The sequence below is a fragment of the Euprymna scolopes genome, chromosome 28 (assembly GCF_053919585.1).
Source record: "Euprymna scolopes isolate OS-2025 chromosome 28, ASM5391958v1, whole genome shotgun sequence".
NCBI classification, from domain to species: Eukaryota; Metazoa; Mollusca; class Cephalopoda; order Sepiida; family Sepiolidae; genus Euprymna; species Euprymna scolopes.
Genome location: NC_136509.1, coordinates 52,092,976 through 52,111,902, shown reverse-complemented (window position 1 = coordinate 52,111,902; position 18,927 = coordinate 52,092,976). Strand labels below are relative to the sequence as shown.

Below are 18,927 nucleotides of genomic sequence, written 5' to 3'. Positions count from 1 at the left end.
CATTCATATGTAAAGACGCGCTCGCACACATATATACACACCCATACATATATACACACCCACTCATCCATCCACTTATTTTTAAGTGAACCAAGCAGGATTATTTAAGATTCTAAATTTATTGAATATTTTATTGGTTTAAATGATTTTTTTGTCTACACTTTTTTTAGACTCTGTTTTATACTGAAAAAAATATGGAATTGATCTAAAAGTTTTTTGAATTCCCCATAATGTCCATATAATTTTTTCTTTTTTCTATACTTGCCACTAAAAGCAAGAAAAAATATGCTTCTAATCTCCAATTATTGCATTTGAAAATGATTTTCTTGCAAGTAATATTTTTGCTTATATTCTTTAGATCTTCAATATATCTCTATTTCCTACTTTAATATTGACTATAATTAGTCTTCACAAAGTACAGTGCCACCATGTGACTTTAATGCACTTGTTTTATAAGCACTGCATATCTTTCTTTTTTGGAATCTTTGAGATGAGGATTGAATATTTGGATTATTCAGAGTACTATTCTTGTCGTGGTTGTTATATTCACAGCATTTCAGTTTCCAACCTTCAAGTGCATTTTTTCTCTCCTTCAGTGTGTGATTCTTTGTCAAAATGTTACACTACACAGGTACAAGACTAGGTTGGAGGATCCCAAAATTGAGACTAGAATTGCTTGCATAAACACATTGTTTACAAGTGTTGGTTTACAATCTAAGTAACAGTGTTATGGAGGTTGAAGTTTCAATCTTGATTAAGAATAGTAGCTTAACTTTTATCCATTATGGCTGATTGAATGCGAAAAATCTCCTTTCTATTAAAGAGTTTAGTTAGAAATTCTATACAGCTAACCAGAGACTAGAAGTTTCCCAATTTCTGTAAAATGCACCTGAAGGTCAGAGGCTACATTAGTCAAAACATGAATATAACAATTGAGATGAAAATAGTAGTTTGAATAATACAAATTTTATATATATATATATATATATATATATATATATATATATATATATATATTGCAATTAGGTTAACCTTGGATATGCAAGTATATCCATGTTAACCATCTCCAAATTGTTTCATGTCAACACAACTGTAGTTCTTAAGCATTATGGGTACAATTATTTGCAGAAATAATTGTTGAAACGAAATCTTGTTTCAAGTGGACGCCCCCCCCCCCTCCCCGGCATTCTGTTACTAGATTTGGACATTAAAACACCTATATTGATCTGAAAAAGCACTTATTTTTTTTAATCTGTCATTTTAAGATCCAAAAAATGCACTGTTACTTGTTTTTCCTTTCAATATATTCTTTACCATACATAATGTATATTTTCAGAACTTTTCCTTTCAATTGAGTGAAAGTATGTTCTTGGTTCTTTTGTCCAAGTTAGATTAATTCATTAAGTTCAATTTTAATATCTGAAGAAAAGCTTATGCAAAAAAATTTTTTTTTCATATTCATTTATCCATAATGAATGCTTGCAGAGCTTTAGAAAAAAGTAGCCTCTTCATTTATGACACATTTAAAAAAAAAAATAACAAGTTTTAGAAAATCTTTAATGATTTTCCATGTACTAAGGTGGAAGGGGATGATTTTACTTTGCTATATAACTTTTCATTATAAAATTGAAACAGACTTCTCATTTAATTGCCTTAAAAAAAAAATTTGGTGCAGATCAGCCCCTGCTAATATTAATTTGGTAAAATCTGGTAATAAGTTACAACAGTCAAGACAACCACATAAAATGAAACCAGAGTTCCTGAAATAAAAGAAACAAAATATTTCTTCATCTTATTTTATAGTAGATTTGATATTTAAAATATTTCCATAGGAATTTAGAATTTAAATATATTGTTTGATTGTGAAATTGACATAAATTGGTATACAGCTATAACTAAAATTTAGGAAAGATAGGTTTTCTTTTCTATCTAGAAAGATTGATTGAAGCAAAAAACAAAGCAATGGAAAATATCTGCAACTGGATAAATTGATTGATTAGAACCAGTTAAATGCTCGAATATGCTTTGACAAATTGGTCTGGTTCAATTTACCTTGTTCAAAAAGATGTGATTTGGAAATGGCAGTCTATTCAAAATTCACACACGCACAAAAGTATGCTTACAAAATTAGTCAGCAGGCAGATGTATTTTTGATTGTGACAAATTCATAGTAATACAACTTGCTATTTGTCTGGAGAGGATTTTGTCATAAAAAAAAATGAAGTATATATTTTTTCGATAGAATTTTTTTTTTTATTTTATTTTATTTCAAGTATTCAATTAATTAATAAGATCATGCAAGTCGTGTCGCCTCCAGAAAAATGTTTCCTAATTTTATGAATATAGATGTCCATTTTACACTGAAGTTATATTGGTGAAGTGACATCCCTTCCTTCAATGCATGTATTTTTTTTTTATTAGCTTTCACTATTAATTATTTAAATGTGATAATCTACAGTTCAAATTAAGCCCTTTTTAAGATCTAAATGTTCTTTAAATATAGATTATCATATCAGAAATAGATTAATTTTTTTAACTTCAAAGTTTATTAAAAAAATTTTTGATTGGAAATGTTTTTTTTTTTTTATTATTATTAATCTCTTACCTCTCATTCTGAACTGTGCATCTGCACCCCACTCTTCAATATACTTTTCTCATGTTGAAAAAATTTATTTACAACATGTATACTTGCATTTGATCTTGCTGTATGCAATTGCAGCATTTGCTTGGCAAACATGCAACATATCAACTTTTCTCTCATTTGCCTGTTTACATTGGGTCTGAATTGTTTTTGATGATTGAAGCAATATCCATTTTTAATTCATTTTCTTTTTGGTAAATTCAAATGTTAAAAATTCAAGTTTTCTAACCATTTCAACCCTTAAAACTCAGTTTTGAAGCTATTTTTAATGACATTGAGATCTAGTTTGGTACATCCTGACATCAGAATCCTCATTAACTACTCTAAATATGATCCTAATCTTGTTGTACAGATGTGATGTAGGAAAGTAATATTTCAAGTTTTAGTGAAAAACAATTAAGTTTAAGATTTTCAAATTTTCCTTTTGTATGAATGGAACAACTTTGGCCATCATTCCATGGTCTTTTAGCCTGGAGCAAAATGTATCTGTTCTAATACGTTTTGTCTTTTCTGTCTTTTACCAGTGAAGGAGAAATCCTTCTAGATTGAGACAATCAGGGTACCTCTTTGTGTGGAACTGGATTTTTCCTACATTATAAGCCAAACCTACGCTTAACTTTGCCCTTGTGAGGGAGACAAGTAAACGGTCACTCCAGTCCCCATATGTACTCAGAAACTACCAAGAATGATAACTGTGTCTTGACTTAATCTAATTCAGTATTTTTCTCACTCCCTCAATAATCAGTTTCACTTGCAGGTGAGAAAATTTGAAAATCTTAAATGATAAAAATTAATTACTTGCTTGTGAAATTTTCTTTGGAGAGTATTGACTATGTCAAAGAAAATTAGTGAAGCCAACAAGAACTCTGGAATATTAAAATCAAAAGTTGTTGGAAATGTCTTGGACAAAGAAATGCTAGCCATGAGAGCATTGAAAGAATATTTAAGATCATGCAGAAAAATCATCAGGAAGACTCGGGAAAATCTGTAGACTCTGGCAGACAATAGTGAAAACATGAAGTTCAAAAACAAGGAATCTATTATACAAGACCTCAACACTTTGATGACAGAAGAAATTGGCACAAGAAAGTCAGAAATATGTTATTGTCTACATTGAAATATGTTATTGTCTAAAAGAAAAATTTGATTTTTTTTTTTTTTTTTTTTTTTTTTTTTAATACTGAAACTATTACTTTTCTGTAAAATAAAAAGTCGGCATAACATAAAATTGGAATCATATTTAGTGTAGTTACTGAGTATTGCTCAAGAACAACCAAAAATTTTAATGCCATTTAGAAATATCTTTCAAGTCATTCTATCGTCATTTTGAAAGAATTTTGTGAAATGGTCTTCTGTGAAACTGTCAATTTCTATTGGCTAAAATTGTTGAAAGAACAAGTTTGTTAATATAGTTTTAATTTAGAACCCCTTATCTCCTTTCAATGCATCCCATTGGCAGCAAGGACTATTGAATGATCACCTAGTGGTAAGTAAACGGGAAAATCCTTTGGACATGCGTGTTGTCTTAAAAACAAACTGCTTGAAACTTCAGGCATTTGACTTAATCAAAATAGTTCTGTTAATATTGTAGCTGTTGTTTTGTTTTTGCTTTTTTTTTAATTTGATAAATCTTGGGCAGTTTTTAAAAAATCCAAAAAACTCAAAACATTCATTTTTGGAAGACTTAAAAATTAAAGGTTATCTGTATGATCAACCACATCTGCTGATGAGGCCTTAATTTAGGAGCTTTATATTGTTTAGCTATTCTTTGGATGTCATTAATCCCAGGTTCATTCTTGCCTGAAGTATTAGTACCTTTCAGAGTTCCATCTTCCTACAATTTACAAAATACATGCCAACAAATTATGGTACTTGAGCCGTATGATTTTAAATAAATGCATTTTAGGTGAAAACACTTACATACTTGCATCTAATGTTGAAATTAGTAAAAATTCCTAAAATTATGAAAAATGAAGTAAAAATTAAAATATTTATTACAAAAACAAATTCTAGCAGATCTTTTACTCTATTATTTTTTTGAATTTTTACTGACTTTGACATGACAAGTACATAATTGTGATTTTTACTAAAAATGCATTTTTTTTCCTAATATACTGCACAAACACTCAAATTATTCTACAAACCATTTTTATAAAGATACATTTAGAGGATTAATAATTATTCAAAGATATTAAGAACTTAAAGCATATAAAAACTTATCAAAATGACCAAATTGCAGGAGTTGATAGCTTATAAAACAAATTAAATCCTATGTTCAAAGATGAATTATTACCACCACATCTGAAATAATGTTGTGAGCACACTTTCTTGCCTCGATTTCAAAATCGACTTCGAAATTTTGTGGGGAAATGATCTCTTCTGTTTCTTACAATCCCTTTCTCAGAAGAGGCATTGCTATCATTAGTTCTATGAAAGGAGTTGAAATATCTGGTTTCTCTTTGTAAAACATTTTAGCAAGAACTAGTTTTGCTACAACAACCTATGAAAAAGCAAAACTTTCCTTTCTTCCTAATTGTGCTTTAACATCAGGCAGAATTTTGCAAGGACTTCCTGTCTATGAAACACATTAACATGGACTGCTACCATAGATTTCAACGGGATCGTTTTTCAAAACCAATGTCAGCAAATACTTGTCATAAACTGTATCCACAAGTTCATTCCTTCATTATTTTCAAACCTCTCAATATTCATCTTCCGATTAGCAATCATTCCATCTCATTAACTCTTATCCTCAAGTGCCTTTTGGCCTTGGTAAATGGTGACAAAAAAAAGTGAGAATAGCATATTTGGCTGTTTTCACAATTGAAGGAAGCCAATGCATTTAACGTCTTTTCAAAATGTTCCAGTTTAACCTCTTTAGTCTTTTCTTATGGATTTCTGAAATTTCTCTTTTAGTCTCGTCTCAGTTACAAGTCTTACTTTTGACATCAATCTTCCAGGATTGACTGTCTAAATACAATGGTGTTTATAAAAATAGGTTTTCATTTCAAAATTAAATGAGTAGGTTTTCATAAAGGACTGCCTTTGGATACATTTTTTTCTCCGTTTTTACATTGTTTTTTAATTCCTTATTTCTCATGTGTAAAATATGTCTTCTATTATTTTATGTCTTTTTTTTTTTAATTTTAAAGAAATTCAAGTTGAAAACAAAAAAAAAATCTTCAAGTTTACTCCCCTTTTTAACAATTTTGATTTAAAAATTTTGTTAAATTCTTTTGGACATAAATATTAAATAGTTTACTATGTAAAATATCTATGAAAACAATTGTATTTTTCTTACAATGTACAAGGTAGTTCCTGGTCACTATGTAAATTTCTTGTAAAATGAACCCAGTAGTGTTTATTTTGATTGATAGTATACAATCTTTTGGAAATACAGAAGATCCAAATTAAGTCTTCTCTACAACTGTCATCAAATAAATTCCTGAGAATCATCAATTCTTTCAATCAATCAAGGCAATGCTTCCAAATTAAACATAACTTATTTTTATATAAATCTATCAAAACTGTATTTAATTTCCTGAGATTTTTTTTTCTGCCTCTCGCTTCCCTGATTAACACAGTGGGGTGGAGATTAATTTTACAAAACATTTACATGGGAAATGGAACACTGCTTGTAAATATAAAGAAAAAAGTAAAACTTTGTTAAAAATCTTTGAAAAATTTGAAGATTCAAATATATTTTGAAGGGGGTGCAGCGATTGAAGTGATATACATTTTAATCAAAATATAATTACTTTTTTGTATAAATGCATGAGTAGGTTAGTTATCTAACCATAACACTAGCCTTTTTCCCTTGAAATAGCTGAGTATATTAGGTTGTTCAGAAAATATCAACCGATTTCATAAACAATTCTTATTCGTGGAGTTCATGTCTGGCCCATTTATGCAGCTTTTTCATCCTATTTTTCTTCACATGGCCAAACACTATTTGACATTTGGGCATGAATTTCATTTAACAATTGTTTTCAACTCTTCAGTGTTAAGAATGCTTAACTGTCTTCTATCTTTGTTTTTAAGCTCTTATTTTACCACTAAGGAAATTCTGAAGCCATCCTCATACTGTCCAATCATTTGTTGAGGCTTCTCCTCTGCAAGAAAAGTATACATATACACTTTTTTATCTTTGTTATTAAGGACATATACGGTTTAAAATTGTATTCTGAAATTAATGCAAATGTATTTCAAGTATTAAGCATGTAAATGCTTGTATAAATCACTGTAAAAGGTAACCACCTAAATCAAACTTTTAAAGGTAAGTAAAAAAAATCGGCCAGTATTTTCTGAACAACCTTAAATGTAATGTTTCATTCTTGCTCCAAACTGATTTGAAATTTGTAAGCTTGTTTTGACTTTAGGGTGAGCTCGAAAATCAACTTCTACAAGCCAATCCGATTCTGGAAGCTTTTGGAAATGCCAAAACCATTAAGAATGACAACTCTTCTCGTTTTGTAAGTATTTTGCTAACATTTTTTATTTAATTTTCTTTGATAATTTGAAGTTTTGGCACTTCTACATGACAGTGACATATTAGCAACAGATGGGTTATCAACCCCTGTTCTTCGAAAGAGAAATGACATCTAGCGGCCATTATGTGAACCTCAAATATAAACAAGTGTATACGATAACGCAAAAATATATAACAAAATAACACAAAAATATATGAAAATCAAAACATTTATTGAATAAAAAATGTATCAAAATATTTTAATTTCTTTTCAATGAGTGATTTAATGTATCTAGATAAAATTTTAGTTTGTCAATGTAGCAAAATAGAATTTTCAAAACATGTAACGTTTATAGTGGGTTAAGAAAATTTTTTACAAAAAGATTTTTTTTTTTTTTTTTTTTTTACACAGTAAGATTGTACAAGCATAAATCAAAATTTAAAAACCTGAAACATTTCTAGAGGTTTAAGAATGTTTTTTAGTTTTTTACACAAAGATAGTTTTTTTTTTTTTTTCCACAGTAAGAATGTATTAACATATATCAAAATATAATTTTTGTTTGTCAATGTAGCAAAATATAATTTTAAAAACATGAAACAAGAGGTTTAAGAATTTTTTTTTTTCTTTGTACAGAAAGATTGTATAGAAATGTAGCAATTATAATTTTAGTTTCCACACACTTTTAGAAAAGGAAGAGTTACTGACCTCTGTTCTTTGGCTGACAAGGGACATCTGTCAGCAGTTCTTGAAACTAAAATACACACATTCGCTTCATGTCACTTAATCTGAAAATTTCTTTTTATTGTAGGGTAAATTCATCAGAATCAATTTCGATATGTCTGGCTATATTTGTGGAGCCAACATAGAGACTTGTATCCTTTTTTAACATTACATTTTTTCCATTAAAAGGAATACTTTATATATAAAGTAAGACTCAATCCCATTTGATTGACTGATATAGCTCTATAAACTATGAAATTCTGCTTTGCATATGAAGTTTAGTTTTTGTATTTAAAAAAAAAAAAAGTAACTGTTCCAGAGTTGAAATCTATGGATATCCTGCAGATATTTTGCCAAACAACTAATTTTTGAAAATCAGAGCAATTTCTAGTATTCCTGTTCTCTTTTACTTATGGTGGCGGTTGCAAAGTTAAAGATTTTCAAAGAATTTGCCAATGTGTTAAAGTTGTAAAAGAGAATAACCATTTTTATGCAATTATTGATTTGATTTTCTGATTTAAATTACTAGCAGACATTGCCATTGTCCTAGCTGTCAAAAATGCCAAAATATCTTGAAAAAAGATGCACAAATAATAATGAAAGTGATAATATATAACTACTCTTACATTGTCACCATTAATGTCCATTAAAAATGGAGCCAGTTTTTGACAGAATTAGCCATAGGTCCCTTCCCTTCGATTTCAATAAAAATGTTTTTGTTGAATTTTTACCTTAACTCATAAGATCTCTTGGAGAAGTCTCGTTCAGTGAGACAAGCCGAAGGAGAACGGAGTTTCCACATCTTTTATCAATTTTTATGTGGTGCTACACCTAAACAGAAAAGTAAGTAAAAACTTTATAAAACTGCTTAATAAAATTTTTTCTTAAAAAAAAACAGAAAAACTTTCTTTTTTTTTTTTTGCCCAATAAAAGGATGTTTACATATTTTCCTATTGTATAAATTTTTGTTATTGTTTTGGTCTCAATGTTAAAATTTACATTTTTTTTTTTTTTTTTTTTTTTTTTTTCCATTCATTATTAAAGTTGAAGTTCTATCATTGATAGACTAGACAATGGAACCATTAACAGAAAGGACACAACAAAAACAGGACTTTGTTAAGCAAAGTTTTGTACAAAAGGAAGTAGTAATATCTTACATGGGTCATATGACTATTAAATTTATATTTACACTTGTATTTATCTGTCATTCTACTGTAGTTTTTAATTTTAAAAAAATGCATATCTAACTATTAACAAAAGATGAAAAATGGCTGACATCTTTATGAAAGGCTAAAATTTAATTTTTTCCTTCAAGGTAAATTTAAATTTTTCACTTTTTATAGATGAATTCCTATTGGAGGATGCAAAGTTCTATCATTACATGTCCAGTGGTGCTATGCCTGTCACTGGAGTTGATGACGTTGCAGAATTCAAACAGACCCATGAAGCTATGCTTGTTATGGGACTTTCAGAAGAGGATGTTAGTGGTGAGTTTAAATTACATTTTTCTTAAAGTGTTTCACCTTTTGCATGTAGCTTTTGAACAAGAATGCAATTTCCACATGAGATTTAAAGACATAAACTTTTAAAAAAATTTATGAATTTTCTCACCTTTGATTTTTACTTGAGATGATGACTTAAAAATCTTAAAAATTACTTGTTTTTCTTTTATTTCTATTTCAGGAATCTTTAGAGTTGTTTCAGCTGTTCTCCTTTTTGGCAATATGACATTTAAACAAGAAAGAAATTCTGACCAAGCAACATTACCTGACAATACAAGTGAGCTTATCTTTAATTAAACCTCTTGCATACTTGCAATTTACTTCATCCCTATTAATACAACACGCGCATCTGTTTGATATGTGACTCGAAAGCCCAAGTGTATCAAAATTTTAAGTATATCTATTTCTAGCAACAGGATCCTTAAATTCAGTTGAAATGTATAGTTTATATTGCTCATAAAGAAAAAAAATAAAATGAACTTGCTCCATCAGGCTTGGTAGATCTTTGCTTTGTCAAGCTAAGGAAAGAAAAAAAACAAGGAATAATAAAAATAAACTCCTCAAACTACGTATACTGAACCCTAATCAAACTACATACATACTTAATATGCAATTTGTTTTAATGTCATCTATAAATATAAAAGCGAAAATGTGTGTATGTTCGCTTTTTGTGTATGTCCAAGAAAGGCTTTTTCCGAGAAGCGGTCGGTCAGCTCACAACTTAAAACTTTTTATATCGCATATGAATCATATCTCCGAGTTAACAACGGAGCTCGCCTATCTATTTAATTTGCTCGACTTTGGGAAGATGAATATTCAACAGTTTTCACTCGCCGCATGTGGATTAGGCTTTTTCCTATAATAAAAACGACACTAATTCTGGCGGTATTTTTCCGGTCGCCATCGCCGGAAATGTCCGAAAGCAATCAGCTTTGATCAATGTGGAAATATTTTCCTTATATCAGACAATTTCTATTCAAATTGGACAAGGGAAGCTGGTTCCCCCCCCCCCCCCAAACATCTTGGGAAAATAAAAATAAAAACCCAGCAGTCAAAGTTGACCTCATTAAGACATTAAAACGTGCACCTGCAAACTCTAAGTAATTAAATAAATTCAAACGTGTTTCCGTTAGTATGTCGCTATGGCCCAATGGTTAACGTCGCATGTTTTTTTTTTTTTTTTTTCACACTTTAATTTCCAACTTTGCCTTAAGGGTTCGGGTTCGATCCTCATATTCACCTACCAAAACTTTTTTTTTAAACCCCCGGGCAACCCCCCCCCCAAGCTAGTCTATATATATAAAAGCGAAAATGTATATATGTATGCTCGCTTTTTGTGTATGTCCGCAAAAGGATTTTTTTCCGGCGGCTTCTCGAGACGGTCGCTCATTTTTAAAACTTTTTATATCACGTCGAAATCATAATATCTACGAGTTACGAACGGGGGTCGCGTGTGTATTTAATTTGCCCGACTTTCAAAAGCTAAACATTCAACATTTTTCGATCGGCGCGTGTAGATTCACCTTTTTCATATAATAAAAGCAAAACGAATACGATGGTTGTTGCATCATTCCCAGCGCGATCGCTGGCAATCAGCTTTGATCAATGCGGTTTTTTCCTTATATCAGAAAACTGCTATTCAATTTGGACAATCCCCTTTCAATGGGGAGCTGCCCCCCCCTCATCATCTTGGGGAAGCCCAAACTGCCCCGCACTAAATGAAAAAACAATCCCGCAGTGAAACAAACGCCAAAAAACTGCCCCGCCATCATAACGTTCCCGCAATGACCTCATTAAGCATCCACCTGTCAAACCTCCTTGACTTGACTCGCGTTAATCAGTTACATTAACATTGTCGCTGTAGTGCAGTTGTTCAGGCTCAGTCTATAGACCTCAAGGCTCCGGATTTGAGCCCCCCCCCCCATCTTTTTTTTTTTTTTTTATTAATCGCTATCGTTAAGTTTCCTTTTGTTCTGATTTACCCCCCCCCCTAAAAAAAAAAAAAAAAAAAACGCACACCTACAAATACCTGAGCAAAGCCGGGTACCCCCCACTACTCTTTTTTAAATCTTAAATGACTTGTATACTTTGTCTTTCAAATGTCTATTTTAAAATTTTTATCGGAATTTATCAATTGTTTTAAAATGGCCAATAAAATTTTGCAATAATTACATTTAAATGTAGGTGTGCTCTTAAAAAATATCTAGGCAGATGCTATCTAAATCAGACTTAACTCTTGCCAGAAGTTGGTAAGAAAATGCTAAAAAGAGAAAAAATAGACAAATATATTGTTTTTGCCCTTTTTTTTATGCACCACTTTAATTCTATTTTTTTTAATTTATAATTATTAAAATATCAAAAAGGATTTTCATTTTATTGAATTTATATCTATAGTACACAGTATAATCTGTAGTGAACCTAAAAAACATTGCTAATTTGGAGTCACCACCACAATATGCATAAATAACTATTCCTTTCTGTGAAACACAGAGATAAATGAGTATAGAGACACGAGAATGGAAACAGTTGTCTTGACATTAATATTATTTGTACTGCAAAACTAAACACCTGTTTGTCTTCCTCAATACTTGCATGAATTTCACTACAATACTTGTTGCTTCTGGAGATAATTCTATGAGAGTATGGTAAATGTGATTCTACTTTAGCCATGTAGGTTTGATATTGTATAGAAAATTAACATTTAAAGTTTTAGTTGAAACAAACAAGTTGTATTTTATATAATTGAAAATCTTAACATTTGCATTATTTACACTTTTATTCTCCTCTTAGTCATTGTTTACAATTATTTAGCTGATTTTGACCTTCTTTAGATGCATTTTTTTTTTTCAAACTCTTATCTACAGAATTTTGAATTGAACTCTTTAATCCATAATTTAATTTTTTTAGGTCATGACTATGTAGTGTTAAGTAATTTTTTATTTATTTTTAGTTGTTATTGCTTGTAGTAAGGATAAATATTCCATTTCTAGAAAACTCTCACTTAAATCTGAGTAAGATTAAAATATATTAAGTCTCTGGAGGCCAGGCATTATTTGCTCTTTTTGGATCGATCTGTCACTCTTTTACAAAATATTTTAAAATTTTAGATTAAACTTTACACTTGTTTATTTTATCAGAATGTTCATCACATTTTGCATAAAATATAACAACTTGCCATTTTTTTTTTTTCTTTAGTTGCTCAGAAAGTCTGCCATTTGTTAGGCTTGAATGTCACTGCCCTGACTCAAGCTTTCCTTAGACCCAAAATCAAAGTTGGCCGAGATCATGTTACAAAGGCTCAAACAAAAGAACAAGTAAGTATCTTCTCACATTCTCTATTTTTCATATTTCCCAAATTTGAACAATTCTCCAGCAAATAAATGAAGGCAAATACACTCTTTATTGAAATTATATATATATATATATATATATATATGAATGAATACAAGTGTATCAGTTTTTCAAGACTTAGTATAAGGAAGAGGATTAAAAAATCCATGATAATCAGTCTGATCAGATGATATATCCTAAGAATTTTTAAACTAATTGTCACAGCCAGCCAAACATTTTCTAGCAATCTATAACAAAATATAGATTGACAGAAGAATTCCAAATCTTTGGAAACCAGCAACATTAATATCTAAACTGGGAAAACACTTTAATAATCCTTCAAACCATGAACTGATAGTATTGATAGTTGTTTCAGTAAAGTAGTTCAAAGGATAATGAATAGTTCTTAGAATCAAATCTGACATCAGTGCCATAGTTTGATTTTAGTAAAAAAACAGTACTACTGACCATTTGATTAGTATGAAAACTTTTATTTGAGAGGTATGAAAACTTTTATTTGAGAGGTATTGGTCAACTGGAGAAAGTATACATTATCTGGAAGTATGGTATAATGAAAGACCTTTGAGACCTCAGGTTAAAAGTCAGGATGGCTCTTTTTTATCCAAAATTTCTTAGAAAATAGTTTTGAAGTGAGAGTGGAATCTACACTCAAAAGAAAAATGAGTACCTCAAGGAAATATCTGATCAGTGATGTTCTTTAATGTCTAAAATATTGTTAAAACCCTTCACACTAATGAATAGCTCACTATGTAGATGCCGCCTTAATTTGCTGTCCAGCAAGACTTATGCATCTGGCTGAATGTGAATTACAACTAAGTTTAAATAAAATCAAATGGATTGAAGAAAATTTTCATATTGTCTAGTGAAGAGTGCTCCCATTTCTGCAATCTGCAGAAAATAGTGATCCATGTTTGAAATTGAATGGAAAAGTGATACAAATGGCAGACAAATAGAAGTTCCTTGGCATTATCTTTTGATAAAAAAAATGAAACTTTTATCCCTCAAAGTTTCTCTGACAAAAATACTACAAGTTATGATTAATAATTATTTATGAAACAAGTACTCTCTCTCTAAATGAAAAAGTGGCTTCTAAATTGGTAAAACATTAACTTTTTTTTTTCTAATACAAATATCAGAAAGACTTTTCCCTTAATCTACCAAAAGTTGTGGTTAATGGTGTATTTAATTAGTGATTGTAGGGTAACATGAGATTTTTTTGTTTTTTGTATTTAAGGGTGTGTTGAATTTTTTAAAATTTCTATTCTTTAAGTAACCCTGAATTTTTCTTTTCTCCCTCCTCGTAGGCAGAGTATTCTGTAGAGGCCATCTCTAAAGCATGTTATGAACGCATGTTCAAATGGCTAGTGATCCGAATCAATAAATCCTTGGATAGAACGAAACGCCAAGGAGCCTCATTTATTGGAATATTGGATATTGCTGGCTTTGAAATTTTCAAGGTATGGTCTGTTTTTTAATTCTTTTATTTTTCTACATCGATGATTATGGGTCAAAATGTCCGATTCAGTTCTATATAGGTAAAAAAAACAATTTTCCATGATGAGACTGGTCCTTTTTCTTCATGTAGAAAACTAACTTAATGTTGTTACTTGTAAATTAACAATATTTTTTGTAGTAATTGCTATTGTAGTCATTAACAATGTATTGGCTTAATGTTCATTTTAATATCTGAATTTTTTTTTTTTTTTTTTTTTTTTTTTTACAATTAATTTTGAATCTTACTAATTGTAAGGTAGTAATTTTATTTTGACAAACATTTTTTTAAAATATTTTGAGTGAAATTTTTCATGTCCTGATTATTATATCATTAAATTTTCAGGTTCTACAAAAGTTGTAAAAATTGTTCAGTCATGATCGAACAAGATCAAATTGTGGGTTAAATAGTTCAGTCCAAAATTCAATTTTGTGATCAGTTAACAAGATTTGTCACAATTTGCTTCAAGGTGTTTTCAGTGATGCTCCTCTTTACTATCCTCCCCATCAGGACAGACGCAAGATCTGTTTTTAATATGGGGAAAATCTAGCTCCTTAAAAGGGATACTCTGAATTGGAACAAAAATAAAAATTGCTTCAATCTAGGATTTCTTTCATTGAGGACAAAAGATGAAGTTTAGTATCAGAAATTTCTACAAAATTACCTAATTCATCAGATTTAAACTAATATTACTGGGGAAATGTTAGGGTTGCAGTGGTGTCGTTTAATTCTGCTAAAGATTGATATTCTTGCCTGATAATTTATTGCTAGCTGGTTGTTTGCTTCAGCGACTGGATAGAACAAAAAAAAAAACTTAGTCCAGCACCATTCTAGTTCTTTTTTATTACATTATAAAAAATAGTATTATAGCTTTAAATATTCTTAAAGATTCTTCAAGTCTTACCAATTGTCTTCACTTCTCTTAATAAGTTCCAGATATTATAAAGAGATTATATAAATGTTATATAATGCTTTGAGGTACAAAATTCATGAATATCCTTAAAAACAATGAGCAGAGTTCTTTCAACTATCATTCCATCAGGAGAACTTGATGTTTATTAGTACTATTTTCATTTATACTATCGGTTTTTCTTGATATATCACAATTTTATGTTCGTCTAAAAACTAAAAAAAAATGTTGCTTTTTGACAGTTTCAAGCCTTTTCTATTAATTTGGAATATTGTTTTAAAAGGAGGAAATTGTTGAATAAATTTCAAATGTGGTTCTTCTGGAACATTTTGGTTACCTTGTCAATGCTTCTTCTTTAAAAACCTTTTTATTTTTTAAACTGCCACTTGTGCTCTATTAATAATTAAATAACTTATTGCAAAAGACTAGAAATACTTATGAACTATATTTATTATATCAACGTGACTTTTGGGGTCAGGCTCAGCTTGAATAATCTGCTTCAACTAATAGAATCATTTGTAATGGTTTGATTGCTGACTTCAGTTGAAATACACTTTTTATAATGCTCATAAGAATAATAAAATTAACTTCCTTCACCAAGCTGGGTAGACCTTAAAGTTAAAAGAATTTCAAAAAAGTAAAAAGCTATAAATAAAATGAATTTTCCGACTTGGATTCTTTGAACTGCTTTTATCATTTTGATGTTTCGATCTTTGAAATTCTGTGCAGATTTATGAGTTCGACAAAGATTCAGAAGTTTGATAAACAGAACCCGTTATTTAATCCACGGAGGTAGCATGCTCTCGTTCATCAGCCATGAATGAGTAGAAATAAGTAATTTTCAATTGTATTTTCAATCGCCCATACTGAAGATTGAACCATCAAAAGTATGTAACTTACAGCTGAATTTTACAAAGTTCTCTAACCACTGTGCTACAGGTCTGTCTTTTGTTGTGTTTTTAATATTCTGAAATAAAAATCATTTAGTTTTACTAGATATATTAATTTTATGTAAGTAAATTAAAACGCATGTCAATTGCTTCAAGCAAACTACCATTCCCTTTTACTTATGAATAATTGGAGATATTAAAAACTTGAAACTTGAAATTCAGCATTCAATAATCTGAAGTGTTCAAATGTTGCGAGATATTTTTAGGTATTTCGATTACTGTTCTCATTTTAGATGTTCTTCTCACAACGTTTGGGCAGATGTAACCTCAAATCCTCCTGTTGAACTCTGGAAATCTGTATGAAATTTTTACCCCTCCCAATTTTATTTTTTTTATTTTATTTTTTTTTTTTTTAATGCCTTTATTAGGTAATAAATTTATAACATTTTACCAGAGTAAAAACTTGCAACATTTCCACAACTGTCAAATTTATTTTCAAATTCGTTTGTTCTCTAAACTCCTTTTGCTTTTTACTCTTTGCCGCAGAGTTCTGATGGGAAGGTAACCAAGTCTCCCATTTCTTCTTTCCTTCACTGTTAATTCAGTGGGAGATGCACAAGAGCTTTAAATTTTACATTTGCATGTTTCAGCTAAGGTATACTACAGCAACATCCCACTCACCCCTCATAAAATCTATACTTTTGAGGTATGAAATGCATTTTGATTAGAAAAGATTAAACTACAAAATTATAGAAAAAAATTTTTTCATTTTATCCTGTTTGAGTCTTGCAAAATCTAGCAGAAAAAGGATCTACTAGAAACGCTATAGATGGTAAGTGCAGACCTATCATCTATGGTAGATTTCAATATAGAAGAATCACATATCGGTAAGACAAATGGAAAGAATGAAACCTGAATCAAGGTAGCTGTTGTATTCGAAAATGTATGCAAAGAGGTGGAATCTGGAAATGTTAAAACTGATTCAAAAATACAAAGAAAAGCAACTCTAAATGGGGGAATATCAACACCAGTAATTAACATGCAAAATAACAAGCTTCATGTGATGTTACATAAGGTTCTATTCGTGTGTAAACGTTTCATAAAATTGGGCCTTGAACTATGTTTGTTGAAAAAGCCACTCTTGTATAAGTGTTATTTATTTAAAAAAATTTTTTTAAAACTTCCAGAAGTTTATAATTTTAGATATTGTTTTGCACGAGCAAATCCAAAGTTATGATCTTGACCTCAATCTTGGCATTTCTGATTTTAATCCTAGACCTGGATTAGTATTCAGTTTAATTGAAGACCATGTTTTTTATCATCACGTAAATTCCAGAGGATTGTCAATCTCTATTCTTACTTGTATTATGAGGCAATAATGTCAAGAAGCGCTGGAATTTCAAATTTATTTTTATGAATCAAAACTCTTTCATTTTCTGAAAATATTTTAAGATATTGACAAATATTAATGCTTTAAGAGTATATTTAAAAAATACTTTGATTTATATTTTAAAAATGAACACATGATGTATCTAAGACTTTTTTATAACCTTGTGGTTTAATGCTTAATCTTTAATCAAAAACGTTTTTCAAGAACATCTGTTAAAAAGATTTTTTTAGAGGAGTGAGTAGGTGTGTGCTGTGGTTGTTAGACTTTAGCTTATGTTTTAATTCTGCTATCCAATATTGTATTCTTAGCTGCTTCGACTTTTTCCTCTTGTTTTTTTTTTGTTTTTTTTTTTCCTCCGCTTATAAAGCAGGAGAGAACAATATATTGAACACAACACTTACTCTTTTTTTCATTGAAACTCTTTGGTTTCAATATTTTATCTTTTTTTAAACAAATATTTTCATTGAACTATTGTTAGATTTAAAACAATTTCTGAACAAAGATTAAACAAGATTTTTTTTCTGTTAAGAAGTTATAAACTAAGGTTTTATTTTCAGCTAGAATTTATCACCAAAGCGTATTCACATAAAGGAACACTTTTAAAAATAGAAATGGTTTATTTATATAAGAAAAAAAAGCGGTGCTTAACATAACAATCCTAAATAACTGCAGTAAATAGGATTCTAATTTTCTTGTGTAAATTTATTGTATAGAAAAGTAAGTTGATGTTTGAATGAAAAATTTTTTAAAAGTTGAAAATTGCACAAACTTTCAAGAATCTACTATTTTGATTGTTTGCATTGAAATCATGATTGGTAAGAAAAGATAACTACTTGCTAAAACATGAAATATTAATTTTCTACACAAAAAAGTCTACATAAAAACATTAGATCATGTTGTTGTTACTTAGAATTGTCATCTCAAGAAGCAGCATGTTGAAATAATTGACTTTAAATGTTTTCTGTTATTCATGCATTAATTTAAACCTTTTCTTCAAAACTTCAACATTTTATTTTTCTCCCTATTCCCTAATCCTCCAACTGTACCATGCTAAAGGCTTACTTGTGCTGCAACTGAGAACCAGAACTGGGGCCCTGTTTTTAAATGTCACAATTGCTATTTTCCCATTAACTATGTAACATTCTTGATAAGTTACTTTTCATTAATTTTCTCATATAAAAAAATATTCGCTTCTATTTTTCATTTGATGCTAAAATTCAATACTTTGTTAAATTTACTTTTTATAAGTTCACACATTTTTAAGCTCTTACAAAAAAGGAAATAACATTTTAGTTATACAACTATAAGGTACACAACTATTATCAATTTAAAATGATTTATCCCTCCTTCCCTTGGTGATTATTTAAAAATATTTTATATTATCAGTAACAAATGAAAATTGGCTAGTCAAAAGCAAAGTTTAATATGTTAATGCTATTTATGTGACTTTGAAAATCTAACACAATAGCTTTGTTGAAGAGGAAAAACATTTTTAAGTATCTTGAAATGTTGTAGGTGATCATTTATCCTAACAGATATTTTAAAAAGAAAAAAAAAATTTA

The 18,927-nt window shown here is 29.6% G+C and overlaps 1 protein-coding gene across 3 annotated transcripts in view; it reads left to right on the top strand.

The window, feature by feature from the left end:
• The window catches only part of LOC145249619 (uncharacterized), a 156,806-nt gene that overhangs the window by 72,492 nt on the left and 65,387 nt on the right, over positions 1 to 18,927 (top strand). For 2 of the 3 annotated variants that reach the window (XM_080111346.1, XM_080111348.1), the window contains exons 6-12: positions 7,021 to 7,113; positions 7,919 to 7,982; positions 8,575 to 8,673; positions 9,174 to 9,317; positions 9,514 to 9,609; positions 12,528 to 12,646; positions 13,988 to 14,140. In XM_080111346.1, coding sequence (XP_079967472.1) covers positions 7,021 to 7,113; positions 7,919 to 7,982; positions 8,575 to 8,673; positions 9,174 to 9,317; positions 9,514 to 9,609; positions 12,528 to 12,646; positions 13,988 to 14,140 — 768 coding nt within the window. Of the gene's footprint in view, positions 1 to 4,100; positions 4,128 to 7,020; positions 7,114 to 7,918; positions 7,983 to 8,574; positions 8,674 to 9,173; positions 9,318 to 9,513; positions 9,610 to 12,527; positions 12,647 to 13,987; positions 14,141 to 18,927 lie in introns of all 3 variants that reach the window. The other variant, XM_080111347.1, reaches the window with a different exon arrangement.